We start from the raw sequence: 18,661 nt of genomic DNA, 5'->3' as shown, positions 1-18,661 counted from the left end.
CTCTACATTTGGTCTAAAACACAAAAAAGTACCTTAAAATGCAACCCTAATTATCTTGAAAGAAAGAAATCGCACTACTTTGGTTAAAGCTGGCATTTATTTAAGTCTCATCGTTTCAGAATTACCAGTACATCAGGATTGTTTGGAGTGCTTGTTGTTCGAATGAAAGACTGGCATTTAGACAGGACAGATCAGAGGATATATAATAGAACTGCCAAAAATTGGAAAATTAACATTGTGCATTAATTCATGGGTAGATAAGACATACATGGATGTTTTGGGGGGATAGTAACAGCACAAAAATGTGATGCACTCAGTCCTCTAAGCACATGCTTAAAACTTGGACTGAGAATAAGCTTTGTAGTTAATGACAGTGTATAGCTATACTAAAATGAGAATAGAAATCTGCCCATAGGTTATTGCAACAACCTCAACTGTCAAGGTTCACCACTACAAAATAATGGCGTTAAAATATACTCATATCTGCTGACCTACACCCCCAGTATAACTGTAACCATTTAAAACATGTACACAAAAATATAAAACATTACATAAAAACAATATTAAGGTTGTTCTTGTTCCATAGTCTCATTGACCACCTAGAAGTTTATAACCACAGTGCGCAACATGATAAATACAAGATTAGCGATAGCTAAGATTGCAAAGGGAATAGCAAAACAAGAAGGGTATTGGAGTGGATAAGTGTGTGGCTAAGTCTAAAAACCTCTTATGATTGTTCAACAGTGCTTTCAAATCATCCCATTCTCCCAATACTATGAAAAAGTGGAGCATTCACATGCATGTATATGGAGAACATTCTGGTGCATCACCTTGGCACTGACACAGATTATTCTAGAATTGGGTGTGACATACAAAGTTAAATATTTAATAATAATGTTCCCCAAATCAGACAGCAGATTCAACCAAAAAAGCCACATCTCGTCAGTAGGATGTATCGTGTGAGTAACAGCATAGAAAACCAAAATGCAACCGTCTCAAAATTCTCTCAAAGTTAGGAGTATGGCCTCAACACTTTGGAAATGCATAGAAAATACAGGGTCAGCATGGATTGTGTAAAAGCACCAGCAGCCCTTGTCAATACTGTAATATATACTAAAATATGGCTTTATTGACATCTCTCTCACACTCAACTTAAACCAGGTATGGGCAACGTCAATGTGGGTGGGGGCCACAAAATCTGAACTCATCACGAGGGGCCACAGTGGCTCGCAGGTCTGAGTACCCACATCCATAACCACACATGCAGCGACTTTGCAAGCAAAACATTTTAGCGGCCCTGACAGGGGAGAGAAAATGTTTTAGTTAATTTCCTGCAATTCTACACATTTTTGCCATGGTCAGAGAGAAATGTTTGTAGTTAATGTGCTATCTGAGTGAGAGTGACTAACAAAATCAATGGGGGTCCCCCCCGGACTGTAATTCAACTGTGACTACCACAAGTTTAGATAGCTGGCTAGACTAACTTACCAATCTAGAAAATGTTAGCTGACGCGGGCTAATTGAGTGACTGGCAACATAAAAACGGCTGATTCACAACCAAATTACACCTTGTATAGTCTACTATAACTCTCAACAGTAAATTGAGACCCAGACTGAGTTGGGGGGGATTGATCTGCCAGTTGCCCATCCCAAACTTAAACTGTCTTGACTGTCACCTAAAAATACCATCCACTGGTAAATCTTATTCAATAACTTTCATACTGTATTGCACTTATTCATCGTGTCACTGATAGTGACAGTCCATAGGAGACCCAGAGCTATTCAGGGTGTTATCCTCGTGTCCAGGCGGGGGCTCTGTGCTCAAACAGGCCTGTAGCAGGAGTCTGGCTGCCACATGCGCAAGTCCACTAGGATCTGGTTGAGCTTCTGCATCCACACGTTCCTCTCGTCCTTGGTGTCGGCACACAGCCAGTTCCTGCAGGTACACAGAAAGAGTCATGCGTTTCAGTATACTGGACCGGAGACCCAAGTCCAATTCAGTTTCCTTCTCCCTTAAGTGTGCACTCGTTCACTTCCTTGAAGGATTTGAAGGCATTGGATTGGTTTAAGAAATATGTTAATACTAGACATTGCCTACACCAATCCAATTGTTTTAAAATCTTTGAGGGGGAGTAAACAAGTGCTCACTTCAGGGAGAAGAGTGCAAAAAAATAGAAAACTTGGACTCAAGTGCATTAAATGTCAAAATCAGCCAACATTCTCCATGCAAAGTATTTGCCTACAAAACACAGAGCGATGGCAACTTTGACCAGAGACTTACTTGGTGACACACATTGTGTTTTTACACTGGCTGACGAGCGTCTCTATGTCACTCTCTCTCTGAGGCCGGACGGTGATCAGCTCAAATGTGTTGGGCCGGGCACAGAACTCCCTGTTGGCTGGCTCCACCTTACAACTGGTGCAGTTGGCCAAGTTGATGCGACCTATTGGGTTCTAGAAAGACATGGATCCGTCCAAAGAAATAGATCGACAATTAAAATATATAAAAAGCTACTAATTGAAGGCAACATGATTTGGCATATGGGTACATTAAAACTATCAAGAATGAGCTAAATAAAGCCTGAAGGCTCATTTCCACTGGAGTCCTACAGTATTGTGAAATGAGGCTCACAGGGCTTATCATTCAAGAATAAAGGCTCCAATAATAGTGATCAAAGGCAGGTTGGCTTCCACGTACTCTCTTACCTTGCGTTTCTCATCATCAGGGTAAGTCCAGTAGGAGATGGTGTGTCCTGACAGGACACACCATCTCCTGTGCCATGCTCCGAACCCACTCACATCCTCAAACATCGTCTGAAAAACAGAAGGAAGCTATTGAAACTGCTTGTGTAATAAACCTTGACTGAGACATGAAGACGTGAATGCCTAGGCTTGGTCTCTGCTTCCTCTGTGATCTAAGCAGGGTTCCTATAAACACACTGACAATTGCTGTGTAAAAAAGGATTGATAAATACATTTCATTGATTGATACGCTTTAGCTCAGCATGCCAACAGTCTTGGGGTGTGCAGGGGCCCCGCGTTTAAAGCCAGTGTGTACTCACCAAGAAGCCCCTCTCCTCCACCAAGGAGCCCACCTCACACTGCATCTTCAGGTAGAGGTGTCCCTCCAAGGGGCACAGGAAAGGCACCTACAGAGTACAGGATATGTAACAGTCCTCAGCTGAAAGACTACCAACACCACCACAAAATGCTTCCATCGGGTGACAGGACAGATTGTGTTAATATTGGGCTTTAGACTGAAATGCAAAACTTGTCTTCTTGTAGGGAAGATTCAATTGGATGGTGAAATACATTAACTGGACACTGTGATTGAAACACCCCAAAAAACATCCAGCACAACTTATTTTCCATACAACAATACCAACCAACGTGTAGATTGAGGTTAGAAATGTTAGTTGGTGCCACAACAGAACCACATTATGTCACAAACCCCAAAATATTAAAGTGGTCGTGGATCGATTAGCAACCTTGCTGTGAAACATGTCTCTGAGAAGCGCTCTTTCAATGCCTTCATATTTGATCTAAAAGAGAGAAACAAGGTGTGTGTGTGAATGAGTGTCAGAGTCTGGCAGGTAGCACACAGACCGTGCAGGTGGCAGAACAACAAACAGAAAAACTCAGATTGGGAGGCCTGTCTCCCTGCTCAGGACAACTGTCAGTTCCAAACTCTACAAATGTTACCCCCGCCTCTATGATTAGCTGGCATTGTGTGCAGAGATACAGCCAAACTGGAAATAGAGGGTGAATTCAGGATATAACGGAAGTGACTGCATTGTACAACAGTGAAAGAAAATGAGTTAATAATAATGTTCTATTTTATATATATATATATATATATTTTTTTTTTTATGTAACAAAGGTCTTTGGATTTTACCTTCTCCAATGAGAACGTGTTTTTCCCAATAGAGGCTAGCGTTAGCTTGTGAGACCCAACCAGGACAAAGTTACTGGTGCGTACTGCATTAGGGCCCCCAGGACTGGCCACCACTGCAAAGAGCATTAGGACGATGTTTTAGCAATGTTTTTGTAATTGAGCAGACATTATCATCATCCAGAGACTTGCAACAATAAGTTCAACTTAAGTAGGTGAGACAACCACACATCACAACTGCAAGTAAACCCTTGATAAAAATATCCACTAGCAGCAGTTATTTAAACAAGCACAGTAAGACATCAGGGTTTAAATTCATCAACTGAAAAAGTATCCTTACCTGGAGTCAGACTGCTCTTCTACAGGAGCAGAGATGTTAGAAAGAAAGGCATGTTTTGAATCATTTACAAGATTGCTGACTGTGCATACAACATACATGACAGCATAATCTACACAGTAACAGAATATTACTATAATGCATTCAACGATGCAATTCTACATTTTTCATGTGGCAATCATTCCTACCAAATCGCCCTGAACAGATCCGATAGGTGTTCAAACATTCTGCATATGACCACAAGGCAGTACTGTCTAGAGGTGGGTAAGAATGAAAGCTTACAGTGATGGCAAGGAACCTCTTGGGAGTGATGGCCTAGAAAGAGAAACAGTGATTCAGTTTCAGAAGAGGTTACGTCGGGACACAAACAAGTGAATGGGTAATTCAAATCACTGACTAAGCCAACTGCATTGTCAACTGTGAACAAAGCCTTCCATCCTACAAAAGGGACCCTTCACCATGTGTTGGAATGAAAAGTGGAGCCTGTAGGCCTAGTGTGTGTGTATTTGGCAGCAGCAGGCCCAGGGCCTGGTAAGACCAGAATTAGTTGTGTTCTACTACCGAGTAGTAACATTACACCCACACAAAAAGGTGAGTGGGGTTTTAAAATCAGTCCCTACCGACAAGCACAACTCGTGGGCCTCGTGAACATGGCTCCAGAGAATCTGAACACACACCATCTCATCTTAGAGACAGGACGTTGTTTGAAAATGGCTCTAAATGCATATTCTGATGCATAACAATGGCAGTGTATTCAAGCCGAAACTAGCAGCTAAGATACAAGACTATGCTCAGTTCCAACCTTCAATAAACTGATTTGTACAGTTTAAGGCACATTTGAGAAAATCTAACTACCTTTGACTTGCTGGGCTTCTTCCTCTTGTCAAGGTTCAACTCACGCTTCTGCACCTGAAGAAATAACCAGGGTTAGAGTAATATCCCAGATCAAAGTCAGAGTCCTCCTCAAACAATATCTGCATTTGCCGAAAGTAGCAAAAACTCACCAGGCAGTAAACCTCAATATCAATTGCAAAGTCATTAGAGACGTCAGGCCTAAAATGGAAGCCAGAGAAAGACATTAGAACATGACAGTGGTACTATTCTACAGAATTTCAGAGAATCTGTGTAGTTTAACTCACATGGTGAACTTGGTAGAGAAGGTGATGGCGTCTCCACTGATAGCGCTTCGTGTGCTGGCTAGAGGAGTAGCAACTGTATTCTCAGCTCCAGCACGGATCATGATGAAGAAGTAATGGCTGGACCACTCTGGAAAAAACACAAAATAGAAAGAAAACTTAATGATTTCAGTTTAACCCACTATACATGAAGTATATGTAGATTTGGATCTTGTTCGACAGTACAATGTGGGAAACAGGAGATCAATATAACTTTGTCCCCTAAAGGCAATTTGGTTGCAGGCAAATTACAAAAAAGAGATAATCAAGTAACAATTGTTGTGTGTTGGGTCTCTACCTGGATTGTTAGCAGTGGAGCAGACAAAGTCAGCTTTGAGGGGCAGTCGTAGTTCCAGGAGGGAGATGGATCCCTTGGAGGCTGTGACCCCCATGTCCCCACCCTGCTCCCTTTGACTGCTAGGACCCGCTCCCTTCAGACGGTCCAGCTCTGCCTTCAGGGCCCCCCGCTTCTCAGCTGGAGGGAGACAAGAATAAAAGACAGATAAGAAAACTGAATGCAATGTTAATGCGAAATGCATGTAGATAATCTCAAGAAGTAACAGCCGGTCCCCAAGGGGTATGGAGCAAATTGGGATTGGCTGTCAGTATGTGCACTCATGTTGTTGTAGGGGTGGAATGGGAACTCACTGGCTATAAGTAAAAGCCTCTCAGCCTCTGCCTCCACCTGCGAGCCTTTCCCATGCTCCTCATCAGTACAGCAGTTCAGGGCCTGGCTAGCCTGGCTGATCACCGTTTGCTGCAGGTTCAGCTCATTGGTCAGAACCTACAAGGAATCAGAAAGAAGACATCTCATTGGTCACATGGAATGAGGAAATCAACATCAGTGGTCAGAAGAACCTACATGGAATGAGGGGGAAAGCTTTTAAGGGATGTACTTACTAGAGGTCATATCTTTTGCACTCAGCACTTACACTTGATTCTATGAAATCAGGTTTTTGTACAGAGTGAGATCCTTCTCACAGTATGACCCCTGAATTGTTCTTGTGCTGGCATTGTGTTACCGAGTCAGTTTCTATCCAGACAGACTGTCGGTCTGCACAGTGCAGGACCATTCCTTTGCTTGCTGTCAGCACGGCGTGTTATAGGGACCATATGTGCAAATTACGGCCGGCACTCTGTTCAGAGGTGCTAAGTACTCTTGGCCGGCAGACGCACAACAATCCTACCGGTCTGTTCATGCCTTTACCTTCATCTTCTGTTTGATGCTGGTGTGTCCTTGGCTTCTGGGTTCCTCTGCTGCTCTACGAGACACATCCTCCTTCCTCACGATGACCTGCCTCACACGAGGCCTCTCCGTACTCTCCTTGATCCTGGTCGACCTGTACGCATCAATACTGGAAGAGAAAGGAAAACATATGTAAAGACTGAAATCAATAGTTTTATATGGCAATATTATTTTTGGACGATATCAATATTTGACAAAATATCGATTTGAAAGAAAATATATATTAAAACAAGTTTGCTATTGTAGGTAGCGTTAGCTTGTGCTAGTCAGCTGTACCTGCGCCAAAACGCCAGTATTTTCCTCCTATAGCTCGTTACCCCATCTTCTTAAATAGCGAGCCAACCTTTTCAGCACTTTCATTTCACTGACTGATCAAAATGCGTTTTCTCATGCACTCTTTTCTCTCTGCAGCAAACAGTGAGCAATATGTTTGGAAAATCAAATCGCAATATCCAATCACAACACAGAGAATCGCAATAGTATCGATTCATATCAGCACCTAAGTATCGTGAAAATATTGTATCATGAGGTCCCAGGCAATTCCCAGCCCTAGTTGTGTCTTGAAATAAAATAAAAGTTGTTAATGTATCAGTAGAAGGGGTGAAGCTCAGCCAGCTACATTAGAGTTTGGGTATGGGCTTTAACAGGTTGGTTACCTGTAGGGCAGGTTGTGGCCATCATCGGTCTCTAGGCTCTCTGATGACCCAGCCCGGAGCATGCGAGCCCTCTGGAACTTACTGGGTCTGGAAACACTGTCAGGAGTTAGGCTCTTAGCGTTGAACGAACTGGCTGGGGTTGACATCTGGGCAGGGATATACATGAAAAAGTAATTAGGTTGGCCCCAAAAAATACATCATTCGCCATAACACTGTATCTAGTCCATGGGCGCAAATAAAATGACAAGCTGGCATTAAAAAGTAGTTGTACGTCCAAGACATTAAATGGCTAAAAGATTTTACTACTTTGTATGCTTTTAGTTGTTTCCAGCTTTGTACTTTAACTCACCATCATCTTCACTGGGCTCTTGACGACAGCAGCCACAGTCGCAGAGAAGGGGGCGAGGATGGACATAGAGGAGATGTTCAATTTATCTTCCTCCTCACCACTCTGCACCTCGCTCTGGTCATGGAGCCCGTCAAAGATCCCGTTGATCACGTCGGAGTTGATGGACTGGTCCACGTTCACCTCTAGCTCTTCTTCGTCTGCAGTGAGACAATCGTGAGTGGAATATTATATAGTGACGCCTACGGTATAAACTTAGATTGTAAGGACTGCTCTAATTAAGTTTGTTGTTGACCGAAACCATAGGACATTAAAACGCTGTAACTTGCATCTGATTCAAGCATCCGAAGATTTTTATGATCAGTGTACTCTTCGAAAGCCAAGTTAGTATGATCAAGTAGTATACTCAGTAAGTACAGTACCTGATTCCTCCACTGAGAATTCTACTCGCTTCACAGGGCTGGAGGTTGGGTTGGTGGCAGCAGGTACATTGGGTTTTTTGGGTGCTGCATTCAGGCTATCCAGAGGGGAATTGGTTTGCTCATCAGGCTGCTCAATCAGATCCTGAGAAGAATTATTAGAGGGTAATTTAACATTTCCTTCCTAGTTGCTTTGCAGTCATCCATCATACAACAGTCTGTACATATAAAGTTTGGTCCAAGCGTGGTCAAAATAAATATACTTCACCACCAACCTTGGCCTCTGTGTTTCTCTTGTTGTCTGCCTCTTCATCCTTGATCTTCCAAATGTTCCCTTTCTGGAACCGGTTACGAATCTGAGCAAGTTCCGACTCGCGCTCCTGCAATAAAGAATGAGAATATGATGGTGTTTTAAAAAAATGTATTACAAAAAACACAAGGAAGGGGTGACATTAAAGTATTAGAAAATGAAGGACAAACAATACAGCATCAAGACACGATCAAACATGTATCAGTCTTTCTGCAACAGAGCCAGCCTTGTGTATGGGTGCTTGTGCATGATAGTGAGCTTCGATGATTTTATGCCCCAAATATTCAACATTTTGTTGGTGGCAAGAATTCTATATAATAATTTTAGCTAAAAAGCACAAAGTCTAGAATCGTGTGTTGTTTTATATATCAACTCATACACCCTGTACCATGGAATCAGTATATCAAAGATCTCTTCCCAACTATTTTGCAACTGAATGGCACAGTTGTCAACATCCTGGTCCTCAAATGAAACTGGTATACATTCCTATTTATGCTATTTTATTCCTCTGCCAGTTTTGATCCTTTATATTGAGCAGAAAGACCAGTTCCCCATCTCCTCCTCCTGCCACCTGCCGCCTCCATTTTTGGGGCAATGCGGTAATCAATTGGTTGTACTCTTGGATTGAGCAGACCTTCCCGTACAATTCTGATAACTCTACCATTACAATTTACAATATAATTTAAGAACAAAATACCCTTTTCAAACATCTTTCCCATAAAGACAGGTATTTTATCAACCAGCACATGAGTTCAGCCTTAATATTTGTTCTATCTTTTCAGGGGGTTGAAATTGAAATTGTAGCCAGCTCTGCAATGCTTCTTTGAAAAAGACATACTTTTTTCAAAGTATAATTTTCAATTCATCGAAAATTAGAAATGGCAATGTGCACATTAATCTACTTGAGAACCATGTAGGGTTCAAGTAAAACTTTTGAATGAGTGAAGCTTTTAGAGAGGTTTAGTGCTTTTATATTTAACCATCTCAACCCACCCAATTCATATTCATTATATAGATAGACATGCTTTATTTTGTCTGGTTTAGAGTCCCAGATAAAGTGAAATAGTTTTTGCTCATATGATTTGAAAAACAAATCAGGAGTAGGCAGCACCACAAGTAAGTGAGTAAACAGATATGACTAAGGAATTAATCAGGGCAATTTTTCCATAAACAGACAGGTATTTACCTCTCCATGGTTACAGGATCTTGTCTATTTTTTGTTTTCTATTGAAATTCATTGCGGAGAGTTTATTAATATATTTTGTGATATGAATACCGAGTATGTCTACTTCACCATCAGCCCATTTTATAGGTAAGCTGCAAGGTAATGTAAAAGTTGTATTTATGGATCCAATATGTAATATTGTACACTTATAATTAGGTTTTAGTCCAGAGAGTCCAGAAAAGTTATCTAGATCTTCAATGAGATATTGCAGGGATCTAGCTTGTGGACTTAACATAAAACTTGAGTCATGGCATACATGGACACCTTTGTTTTTAAGCCTTGGATTTCTAATCCTCTGTTGTTATTGGATCTGATTTTAATAGCTAGCATTTCAATGGCCATAACGAATAGATATGGTGACAGCGGACACACTTATTTGGCTCCTCTTGACAATTCAAAACTCTGAGAAGTAGCCGTTATTTACTATTTTACACCTGGGGTTGCTATACATAATTTTACCCATTTTATTAGAGAATTACCGAAATTGAAAAAAATCCAGGCATTTATAAATAAAATCCTGTCTTACTTTATCAAATGCCTTTTCAAAATCCGCTATAAAATAACATTCCTGGCTTCTTATGTTTCATGGTGTTTTATTATTTCTAGTAGTTGTCGTATATTATCTCCAATGTATCGTCCATGTAAAAAACCTGTCTGATCAGGATGAACAATAACTGGTAAAACACTTTTAATTCTGAATGCTATTCATTTTGCTAGTATTTTTGCATCACAACATTGTGGTGTAAGGGGCCTCCAGTTTTTTTTTAAGTTTTTTTTTTTTTTTTAGATAGAGCGGGTCTTGATATTTGCCATCTGGGTCTAGTTTAAATAGAGAAATCAGACCTTCCTGCTGAGTACCTGACAGACTACCATTTCTATAGGAGTAGTTAAAAACAATCTAACAATGGAGCTTTTAGTATATGAAAAAAATACTTGATATACCTCTACCGGTATGCCATCAAACCCTGGGGTTTTTCCAGACTGAAAGGATTTAATAGCCTCAAAAAGTTCTTCCTCTAATTTGGCCTTCGCACTGAACTTTCTGTACATTTGTTAATTTTCTATATTATTTGGAAAGAATTCCTAACCGTAATCTTCCTTCAGTGGGAGAGGATGAGACGGAAGAGAGAACATCTGCCTAAAATAATTAGCTTCCTCTTAAAATATAATTCGGAGAATCATAGATATTACTGAAGACGGAGTTGAGTTTCTGCTAATTATTTTTGTTAGCGTTCCTGTATTGGAGATTCAGGAAGAATTTTGTGCATTTCTCTCCATATTCCATCCAGTTTGCTTTATTTTTGTAATAGATTACATTAGATTGTTCTTGAATAAGTTCCTCAAGTTCTTTTTGTTTTTCCTCTAACTTATTTTGTATCTCTGTAGTATCGTTTTTATTGCTATCTACCTGTACTATTAGTTCATGGATTTCCCTTGTTAGTCTTGTTTTTTTATTATTGATGAATATTGAATCGAATGACCCCTGAAGGTACATTTAAAAGGTATCCCAAACAATAAGGGGATTTGCTGAACCTATATTGTAATGGAAAAATTCAGTTATAAATGATTTTGTCTTAGTTAAAAATAAGTTGTCCTCCAGTAAACTTTGATTAAATTTCCAATATCTCCGTCCACGTGGAAAATCTATAAGAGTTATGTGAATGCCAATTTGATGACGATCCGATCGCATTCTGTCTAATATTAAAACTTTAACCTTTGATGCAAGAGAGAAAGAGACAAGAAAGTAGTCAAGACGACAAGCTTGATTAAGTCTCCTCCATGCATCTCTCACTAGGTCGGGGTTTTTTAGTCTCCAAATATCCACTATTTCTAATGTGTCCATAATATTTGTGATTTCCTTAAGGGCACGGTGATGATAGTTTGTAGAGTGATTTCCTTGACGGTCCATTGAGGTACTTAACACTGTGTTATAGTCTCCTACCATAATGATTAGGTCATTTGTAAGTTCAATAAATTGTTATAAATGCTTTCGAAGAAGTGTGGATCATCCTGGTTTGGACCATATTGATTAATGAGCCAAATCTCTTTTTCATCCAGTTTCAAATTCAAAAGGATTCACCTTCCTTGCGAATGATTCCTGATTATTTGCGCATTGAGATCAACATTTTTGTTAATTAATATCATCACACCCTTTGAGTTTCTTCGTCCATGACAGATTATTTCACCACCCCATTCCTTTTCCCACGCAACTTCATCTAAGAATCTAGAGTGAGTTTCCTGTAAACAGTATATGTTATATTCCTTTTCTTTTAGCCATGTAAAGAGTGATCTTTTTTTATAATCTGCCAAACCGTTATAAGTATAGCTAGTTATAATTGTTTCACCCCTTACCATAACTAGATACTATTCTCAGGCTAAATTAACCATAATTAGTGCTTGTAAAGTTACTGCCATCAGAGGTATTATGACGGTCAAAACTAGAGCTTTCAAATGTCTGATATTTAGAATTCAAGAAATAGGTTAATCAGATGTTTCATCAGTTTGTGAACAGTCCGGTCACAAAACAAAATATGTTATTTTCAAAAAGAGCTTACAAAAATAAAATGCCAAAGTGCTGTACAAAGGCAAAACTAAAGACATTAACCTGTTGGGGCTAGGGGGCAGTATTTGCACGGCCGGATAAAAAAAAACGTACCCCATTTAAACTGGTTACTACTCTTGCCCAGAAACGAGAATATGCATATAATTTGTAGATTTGGATAGAAAACACTAACGTTTCTAAAACTGTTTGAATGGTGTCTGTGAGTATAACAGAACTCATATGGCAGGCCAAAACCTGAGAAGATTCCATACAGGAAGTGCCCTGTCTGACAATTTGTCGTCCTTCTGTTGCATCTCTATCAAAAATACAGCATCTCTGCTGTAACGTGACGTTTTCTAAGGCTTCCATTGGCTCTCAGAAGGCGCCAGAAAGTAAAATGGGGTGTCTGCTGTCTCTGGGCGAAGAACAGCAGGAGAATTTATGAGTGGTCAGCCTGGGGACAGTGACACTGGAGATGCGCGTTCATGAGAATTCTCCATTTTTTTCTTTCAGCCTTTGAATAAATACAACGTCACCCGGTTGGAATATTATCGCTATTTTACGAGAAAAGTAGCATAAAAATTGATTTTAAACAGCGTTTGACATGCTTCTAAGTACAGTAATGGAATAGTTTGACATTTTTGGTCACGAAATGCGCTCGCACGTCACCCTTCGGATAGTGACCTGAACGCACGAACAAAACGGAGCTATTTGATTATAACTATGGATTATTTGGAACCAAAACAACATTTGTTGTTGAAGTAGAAGTCCTGGAAGTGCATTATGACGAAGACCAGCAAAGGTAATCCAATTTTTCTAATAGTAATTCTGAGTTTAGGTTGTCCCAAACTTGGTGGGTGTCAAAATAGCTAGCTGTGATGGCCGGGCTATCTACTCAGAATCTTGCAAAATGTGCTTTCGCCGAAAAGCTATTTTAAAATCTGACACCACGATTGCATAAAGGAGTTCTGTATCTATAATTCTTAAAATAATTGTTATTTATTTTGTGAACGTTTATCGTGAGTAATTTACTAAATTCACCAGAAGTTTGCGGTGGGTATGCTAGTTCTGAACATCACATGCTAATGTAAAAAGCTGGTTTTTGATATAAATATGAACTTGATTGAACAAAACATGCATGTATTGTATAACATAATGTTCTAGGAGTGTCATCTGATGAAGATCAAAGGTTAGTGCTGCATTTAGCTGTGGTTTTGGTTTTTGTGACATATATGCTTGCTTTGAAAATGGCTGTGTTACTATTTTTGGCAGGGTACTCTGACATAATCTAATGTTTTGCTTTCGCTGTAAAGCCTTTTTGAAATCGGACAATGTGGTTAGATTAACGAGAGTCTTGTCTTTAAAATGGTGTAAAATAGTCATATGTTTGAGAAATTGAAGTTATAGCATTTTTTAGGCATTTGTATTTCGCGCCACGCGATTCCACTGGCTGTTGACTAGGGTGGGACGCTAGCCCAGGGACGTTAAGGTAGAAGGTCTGAGCAAATAAAGTGAACTGTACGTACCAGTTTCTGTTTCTGTGCAAGGTCAGCAGTGGTGGTGTTGGCAACCTGGGCAGCTCTCAGCCTCTCCTGCACCAGCCTGGTGTTGGGGGTCGCAGAATGGCTTACCACAGGGGTACGACCAGCCAGGCCTGCCCCAGACGGGTTTACTACAGTTGGGGTATGAGCAGCAGCTCCATGGCTGGTATCAGTGGAACTCAGGCCGGAGCGCTCCTGGCACCTCTCCCCAAAACGCTCCATGAACAATTTGACACCTGTTGGAAACAGAAAAATATCTAGTAACTCTTGGGAGGACAATGGAAGAGGACAGCAACAGACAAATGAGCAGAGACTGCATATTAAAACATCTGATATTTCAGAACAAACTAATACGCTGTCAACTTCAGCTTAGGAAACAAAGCTAAATTGAGTGCTCATTCTAGCTCACCTGGAGTTCCAGTTGCTCCTGCGGTGCCTCTCTGGTGCAGGGGAGTGGCCGGGGTGGTTTCCTTGGTGAACCTCTCTCTGGTCTGCAGGACAGAGGGCCCAGTGTTAGAGGGCTGTGTGGGGAGCTCTGACTTCCTGGGGCTAGCGTTGACCTCCAGGGCTCGGGACAGGGCCTGGTTCTTCAGGGTGCTCTGAGGCACAGGTGAGGCTGAGGGAGCACCTTTTTGGGGGCTGGGTGTGAAGGCTGAGGCTCTACCCAGGCAACTCCTCTGGGGATTGGGTAAAGGAGAGGGGAGACCTCTGCTAGTCTGTCTAGCTGGTCTGGCTTCAGGTACTTCAGTCTTCTGGGGGCTGGGGGGAACCACTCTGGTGGACTTGACTGGGGAGTTTAAAGGTTGCTGAAGAAATGCAAGAGGGAAATGTATTAACCAAACTATTTAAAATAACTTGTTACTGCTTTCTTGCAAAGCATCACCACTTCCTATCTTAATTTCTACTTTGAATCTTTTTCACATCCAAAATGTCTCCATAGAATCAGCCTCTCCCATGGGTGGACATATTACTCACACAGAAGTTATGTACATCATGATTAATAACTAAGCCAACTGTCGCATTATGACTCACCTGGTTGGAGTCCGGAACAGTAATGCTGTTTGATGACTGACTCATTTGTGTCCGGTCTGCAACCACAGAGATGGGTTTGGCACATGCCTCTCTCCTCCAAGCAGGGGTGGCGATACTGACACTACCAGGGTTCCCTTGTGCATAGTCTCTCCTACGAGGGGCGGCGTGGCTGAGGTCGTCCTCCCAGGACCCAATGCTGGCAGCGAGGTTGGCCAGTCGACCCTTCCTGCCCATGGGGGCTTCTGAGGATGCAGCAGCAGGGACACGTGTGGGGACCGGAGCCACAGCCTGCCTCAGGTGGGTCTGGCTCTTCACTGGGGACAGAGCTGCTGGGATGTCTGGAACCTCAGAGGTACCTTGAAGGGAAAAACATAGGCATTCATATTTGTCAGCCAAAAACAAATATGCTTTTAATATGATTGTAGTAGTCTAATTCCAAACTGATGTTGGTTTTCAGGTGATCTATAAAGGTTAAGCAGGTGCTACGTGTGCAAATGAAATGATCTAGCTAGTCAACAGGCCATGTGCCTTACCTTCAGAATCCCAGTACTGCCTCTGTTCAGCCAGTCTGGCCAGGCGAGACTTCATGGCAGCAGGGGTAGAGGAGGTGGGAGCCTCCCTCTGCTCTTCTCGGTTCCTCTGAAGAACCGGGCTAGCAGGCACCACCTCCACATTCTTGGTCCTCTGTGGCTGTGGAGCAGCACTCACAGCCACCTCCTCTGGTTCTGGGGCAGAGCGTGCTACCTCCCTGGCCTGCTCTGGGACAAGCTGTGCTGCCAGCATGGGTTCTGGTTCAGGAACGGGAACAGGAGGGGGGACAGCCACCCTCTCCAAAGAAGAGGCGGCAGAGTGGATGCTGGCTGGGCCCGTTGGGGGCTTCCGGTCAGTCTGGGGGTCTGTCAGAGTAGGGGTCAGGGTGCGAGGAGTCATTGAAGGCTCCCTGTTCTCCTCGCCAATCATGGTGGGCTGGCCACGTTCACCTGAACGACTCCGCTTTGAGGGAGAGGGCTTGCTGGATGGGTGAGGGGCTGGGGGGGGGGGGGTCAAGTGAGAAAGACCATAAGTTAAGTTTACACAGTGGGAAATTTCCAATCCACCAAATTAATATTTAAGTATATGCCTGGAATACCATATTAAAGCTCACAGATATACATATACAGACAATCTGAAGCATCACCATTTTGTCTACATTTGAATACAGCATAGGGAAAGCTGCAGCCATAGACCCATCCCACTGACTTGATTTGAACAGATATTTCTCAGTGAGCTGTTTCAAAGGTTAAGCTTCTGGTATGGAAAGCCATGCACGTGCAGGGCATGAAGTTCAATCACCTCCTAAAGGCTAATGGAGCCATCTAAGGTGTAAATTAAAATGATTCCCGTCAATGCAATACTCACTATCGCAGCCAGAGGGATCACAGGGCTAGAAAATGAATGTATTGAGAAATTATGTTGTATCACATTGAGAATAAATGAGTAAGATCTTACCTTTTTTGATGACAGGCACTGTGACCAGGCTGTTGCAGGTCTCAGCCAGAGGTTCCCTAGCTCGCTTGGCCATCTGTCTGTTAGCAGCAGTGGGCCTCTCTGCCATCTTCTTCTGCAGGTTCTCCCTGCGAGCACGGGTCCTCTCCAGGAGTTTCTGAACAGGTAAAAAAAACACTATTAGAAAATACAACACGTTTGCATTGAAAAGCAGTGTCTACACCATTTCTTCTTTTATTCACCAATTTAAATTAATCTAATAAGAACATAACTCAGGAGTAGCCTGACTTACAATCTGTACAGCACTGACTAGCACAGATAAAAGTGAAGGACATTACACACCATTGTAAAATTAAGTTAGTGCCATTATACTATGTTTTCCTTTCTGCTATTGCACCCATAGTGAGCAGTGGATGGCGGGGGTCTATGGCTTTAACATAGCGAATACGTTTTAGTCCTGTCACAGGGTCAAGAAAAACAACTAGGTCTGGGGGAGATAAGGCTGCAGTTCTCTACAGTCCTTCTCCCTGGCCTCCTCCTCTCCTGTCAGTTCTCACCAAAACCCTAGCTAACCTCCCAGTCCAAGGCAAACAGTCCTGAGGCATGATTTATTGCCCTGGCTGCTACAGTGCAAGACTCAACACATTCCTGCCTGTTTCAGTTGCCTAAGCGTCTCACACCCAGCCAGGATGTGTGGAAAACTCGTTAAAGTGTGTGTGTCATTCCTTAGGAATGAGCCACTTCTGACTTGTGGCTACTGGATTTGAAATCTCCCGGGCATTTCTATTGGTTGGAATGGACAATCTGACGGCCTTATGCTGGCATGCAATTTTAGTACACTATTATGAATAGGAAAGGTAGCAGGCTAACATTAGCTATAAAATTATATACGGTATGGAAGGTGTCAGGGTTTAGATGTCACTTCTATACTATTTGACTTGGCTATCTAACGTTAGTTAGCAACGTTTCCAACAACTTTCAGTTAACGTTATACATTTGAATTTAGCTAAAGTTATCTAACGTTACCTAACTACACTAGTTAAGGTATTTAAATTCACATTTGTTGAAGAACAAGTTAACGAGTTAATGTAACGTTCGTTACCAGTTACCTAGCTATGGGACACAACGTCAGGAGTCTGTATTAGTTTGACTCCAACCAATACTTCCAATGTTATGTCCTAAACGCTACTACCAGCTACCACACAAACGTTACATAGTAAGTTAACGTAGTTAACGTTGTTTTGAATCCAGGTTAACAACATTATTTCAGTGCTACAAATATGGGTTTGACAGTGACTATCAAACAAGTTTACCATCTTTATGCAATGCAACAATAAATAATGTTTTGTTGGCTAACGCGTTATCGTTAGCTGGCCATGGCAGCTAGCTAGAAACAAACTGTGCACTCACCTCGGTAAACGGATCCATCCCGATAAGAGTTTCTTTGTTCAAATCTATTGATTTAGCTAACGTATACTGAATAATCGTCGTTTGTCTATCCTAATACACTAAACGCGGACAGCTCCTCAGCCGCCGTTTCTGCAGACGGCCTTTTTTTTAACAAACAGATCTGTTCAACATTTGAATTTCAGTGCTGTGTTCACTGCGCAGACTCCGACGGTTGGAATCACGCGACAGCCAATGATAAACACGATGGGCGTAGACAGACGCAGTCTAGCCATTCAAGTCTCTCTCAATTCAATTCAAGGGCTTTATCTCTCTCAATTCAATTCAAGGGCTTTATCTCTCTCAATTCAATTCAAGGGCTTTATCTCTCTCAATTCAATTCAAGGGCTTTATCGCTCTCAATTAAATTCAAGGGCTTTATCTCTCTCAATTCAATTCAAGGGCTTTATCGCTCTCAATTCAATTTAAGGGCTTTATTGGCATGGGAAACATATGTTAACATTGCCAAAGCAAGTGAAGTAGATAATGAACAAAAGTCAAATAACTTTTATTGTTTAACAGTACACATTACATTCACAGAAGTTCCAAACGAATAAATGTCATATTTTGTCTATTTACAGTGTAGTAACGATGTGCAAATAGTTAAAGTACAAAAGGGAAAATAAAAACAAATATGGGTTGTATTTACAATGGTGTTTGTTCTTCACTGGTTGCCTTTTTATTGTGGCAACAGGTCAGAAATCTTGCTGCTGTGATGGCACACTGTGTATTAAACCCAATAGATATGGAATTGATCAAAATTTGGTTTGTTTTCGAACTCTTTGTGGGTCTGTGTATTCTCAGGGAAATGTGTCTCTAATATGGTTATACATTTGGCAAGAGGTCAGGAAGTGCAGCTTAGTTTCCACCTCATTTGGTGGGCAGTGCACACATAGCCTGTCTTCTCTCAAAGGGCTTTATTCTCATGGCAAACATGTTTACATTGCCAAAGCAAGTGAAATAAACAACAACAAAAAACAGGAAACACTACACTCAAAAGTTCCAAAGG

The 18,661-nt window shown here is 41.6% G+C and overlaps 1 protein-coding gene across 2 annotated transcripts; it reads right to left on the bottom strand.

Moving 5' to 3' along the window:
* Positions 1 to 78: 78 nt before the first annotated feature.
* On the bottom strand, positions 79 to 17,812 carry LOC106570296 (anillin). 2 transcript variants are annotated; one of them, XM_014142459.2, is made up of 24 exons: positions 17,617 to 17,812; positions 16,210 to 16,363; positions 15,255 to 15,749; positions 14,722 to 15,077; positions 14,099 to 14,495; positions 13,675 to 13,925; positions 8,347 to 8,451; positions 8,075 to 8,216; positions 7,656 to 7,852; positions 7,307 to 7,452; positions 6,612 to 6,759; positions 6,053 to 6,188; positions 5,703 to 5,879; positions 5,369 to 5,495; positions 5,234 to 5,282; positions 5,085 to 5,138; positions 4,512 to 4,544; positions 4,233 to 4,251; positions 3,896 to 4,008; positions 3,489 to 3,542; positions 3,063 to 3,149; positions 2,707 to 2,814; positions 2,282 to 2,454; positions 79 to 1,936 (listed from the first exon to the last, which is right to left on the bottom strand). In XM_014142459.2, the coding sequence occupies exons 1-24, from the start codon at positions 17,632 to 17,634 to the stop codon at positions 1,822 to 1,824; spliced, it is 3,654 nt and encodes a 1,217-aa protein (XP_013997934.1). In that variant the 5' UTR covers positions 17,635 to 17,812; the 3' UTR covers positions 79 to 1,821. The 2 variants fall into 2 exon arrangements, with proteins under 2 accessions (XP_013997934.1, XP_013997935.1); XM_014142460.2 differs by lacking the exon at positions 3,489 to 3,542.
* Between the last annotated feature and the right edge of the window lie 849 nt (positions 17,813 to 18,661).

This window comes from Salmo salar, chromosome ssa14 (assembly GCF_905237065.1).
Source record: "Salmo salar chromosome ssa14, Ssal_v3.1, whole genome shotgun sequence".
Classification (NCBI taxonomy): Eukaryota; Metazoa; Chordata; class Actinopteri; order Salmoniformes; family Salmonidae; genus Salmo; species Salmo salar.
This window is presented reverse-complemented; position numbering and strand designations above follow the sequence as displayed.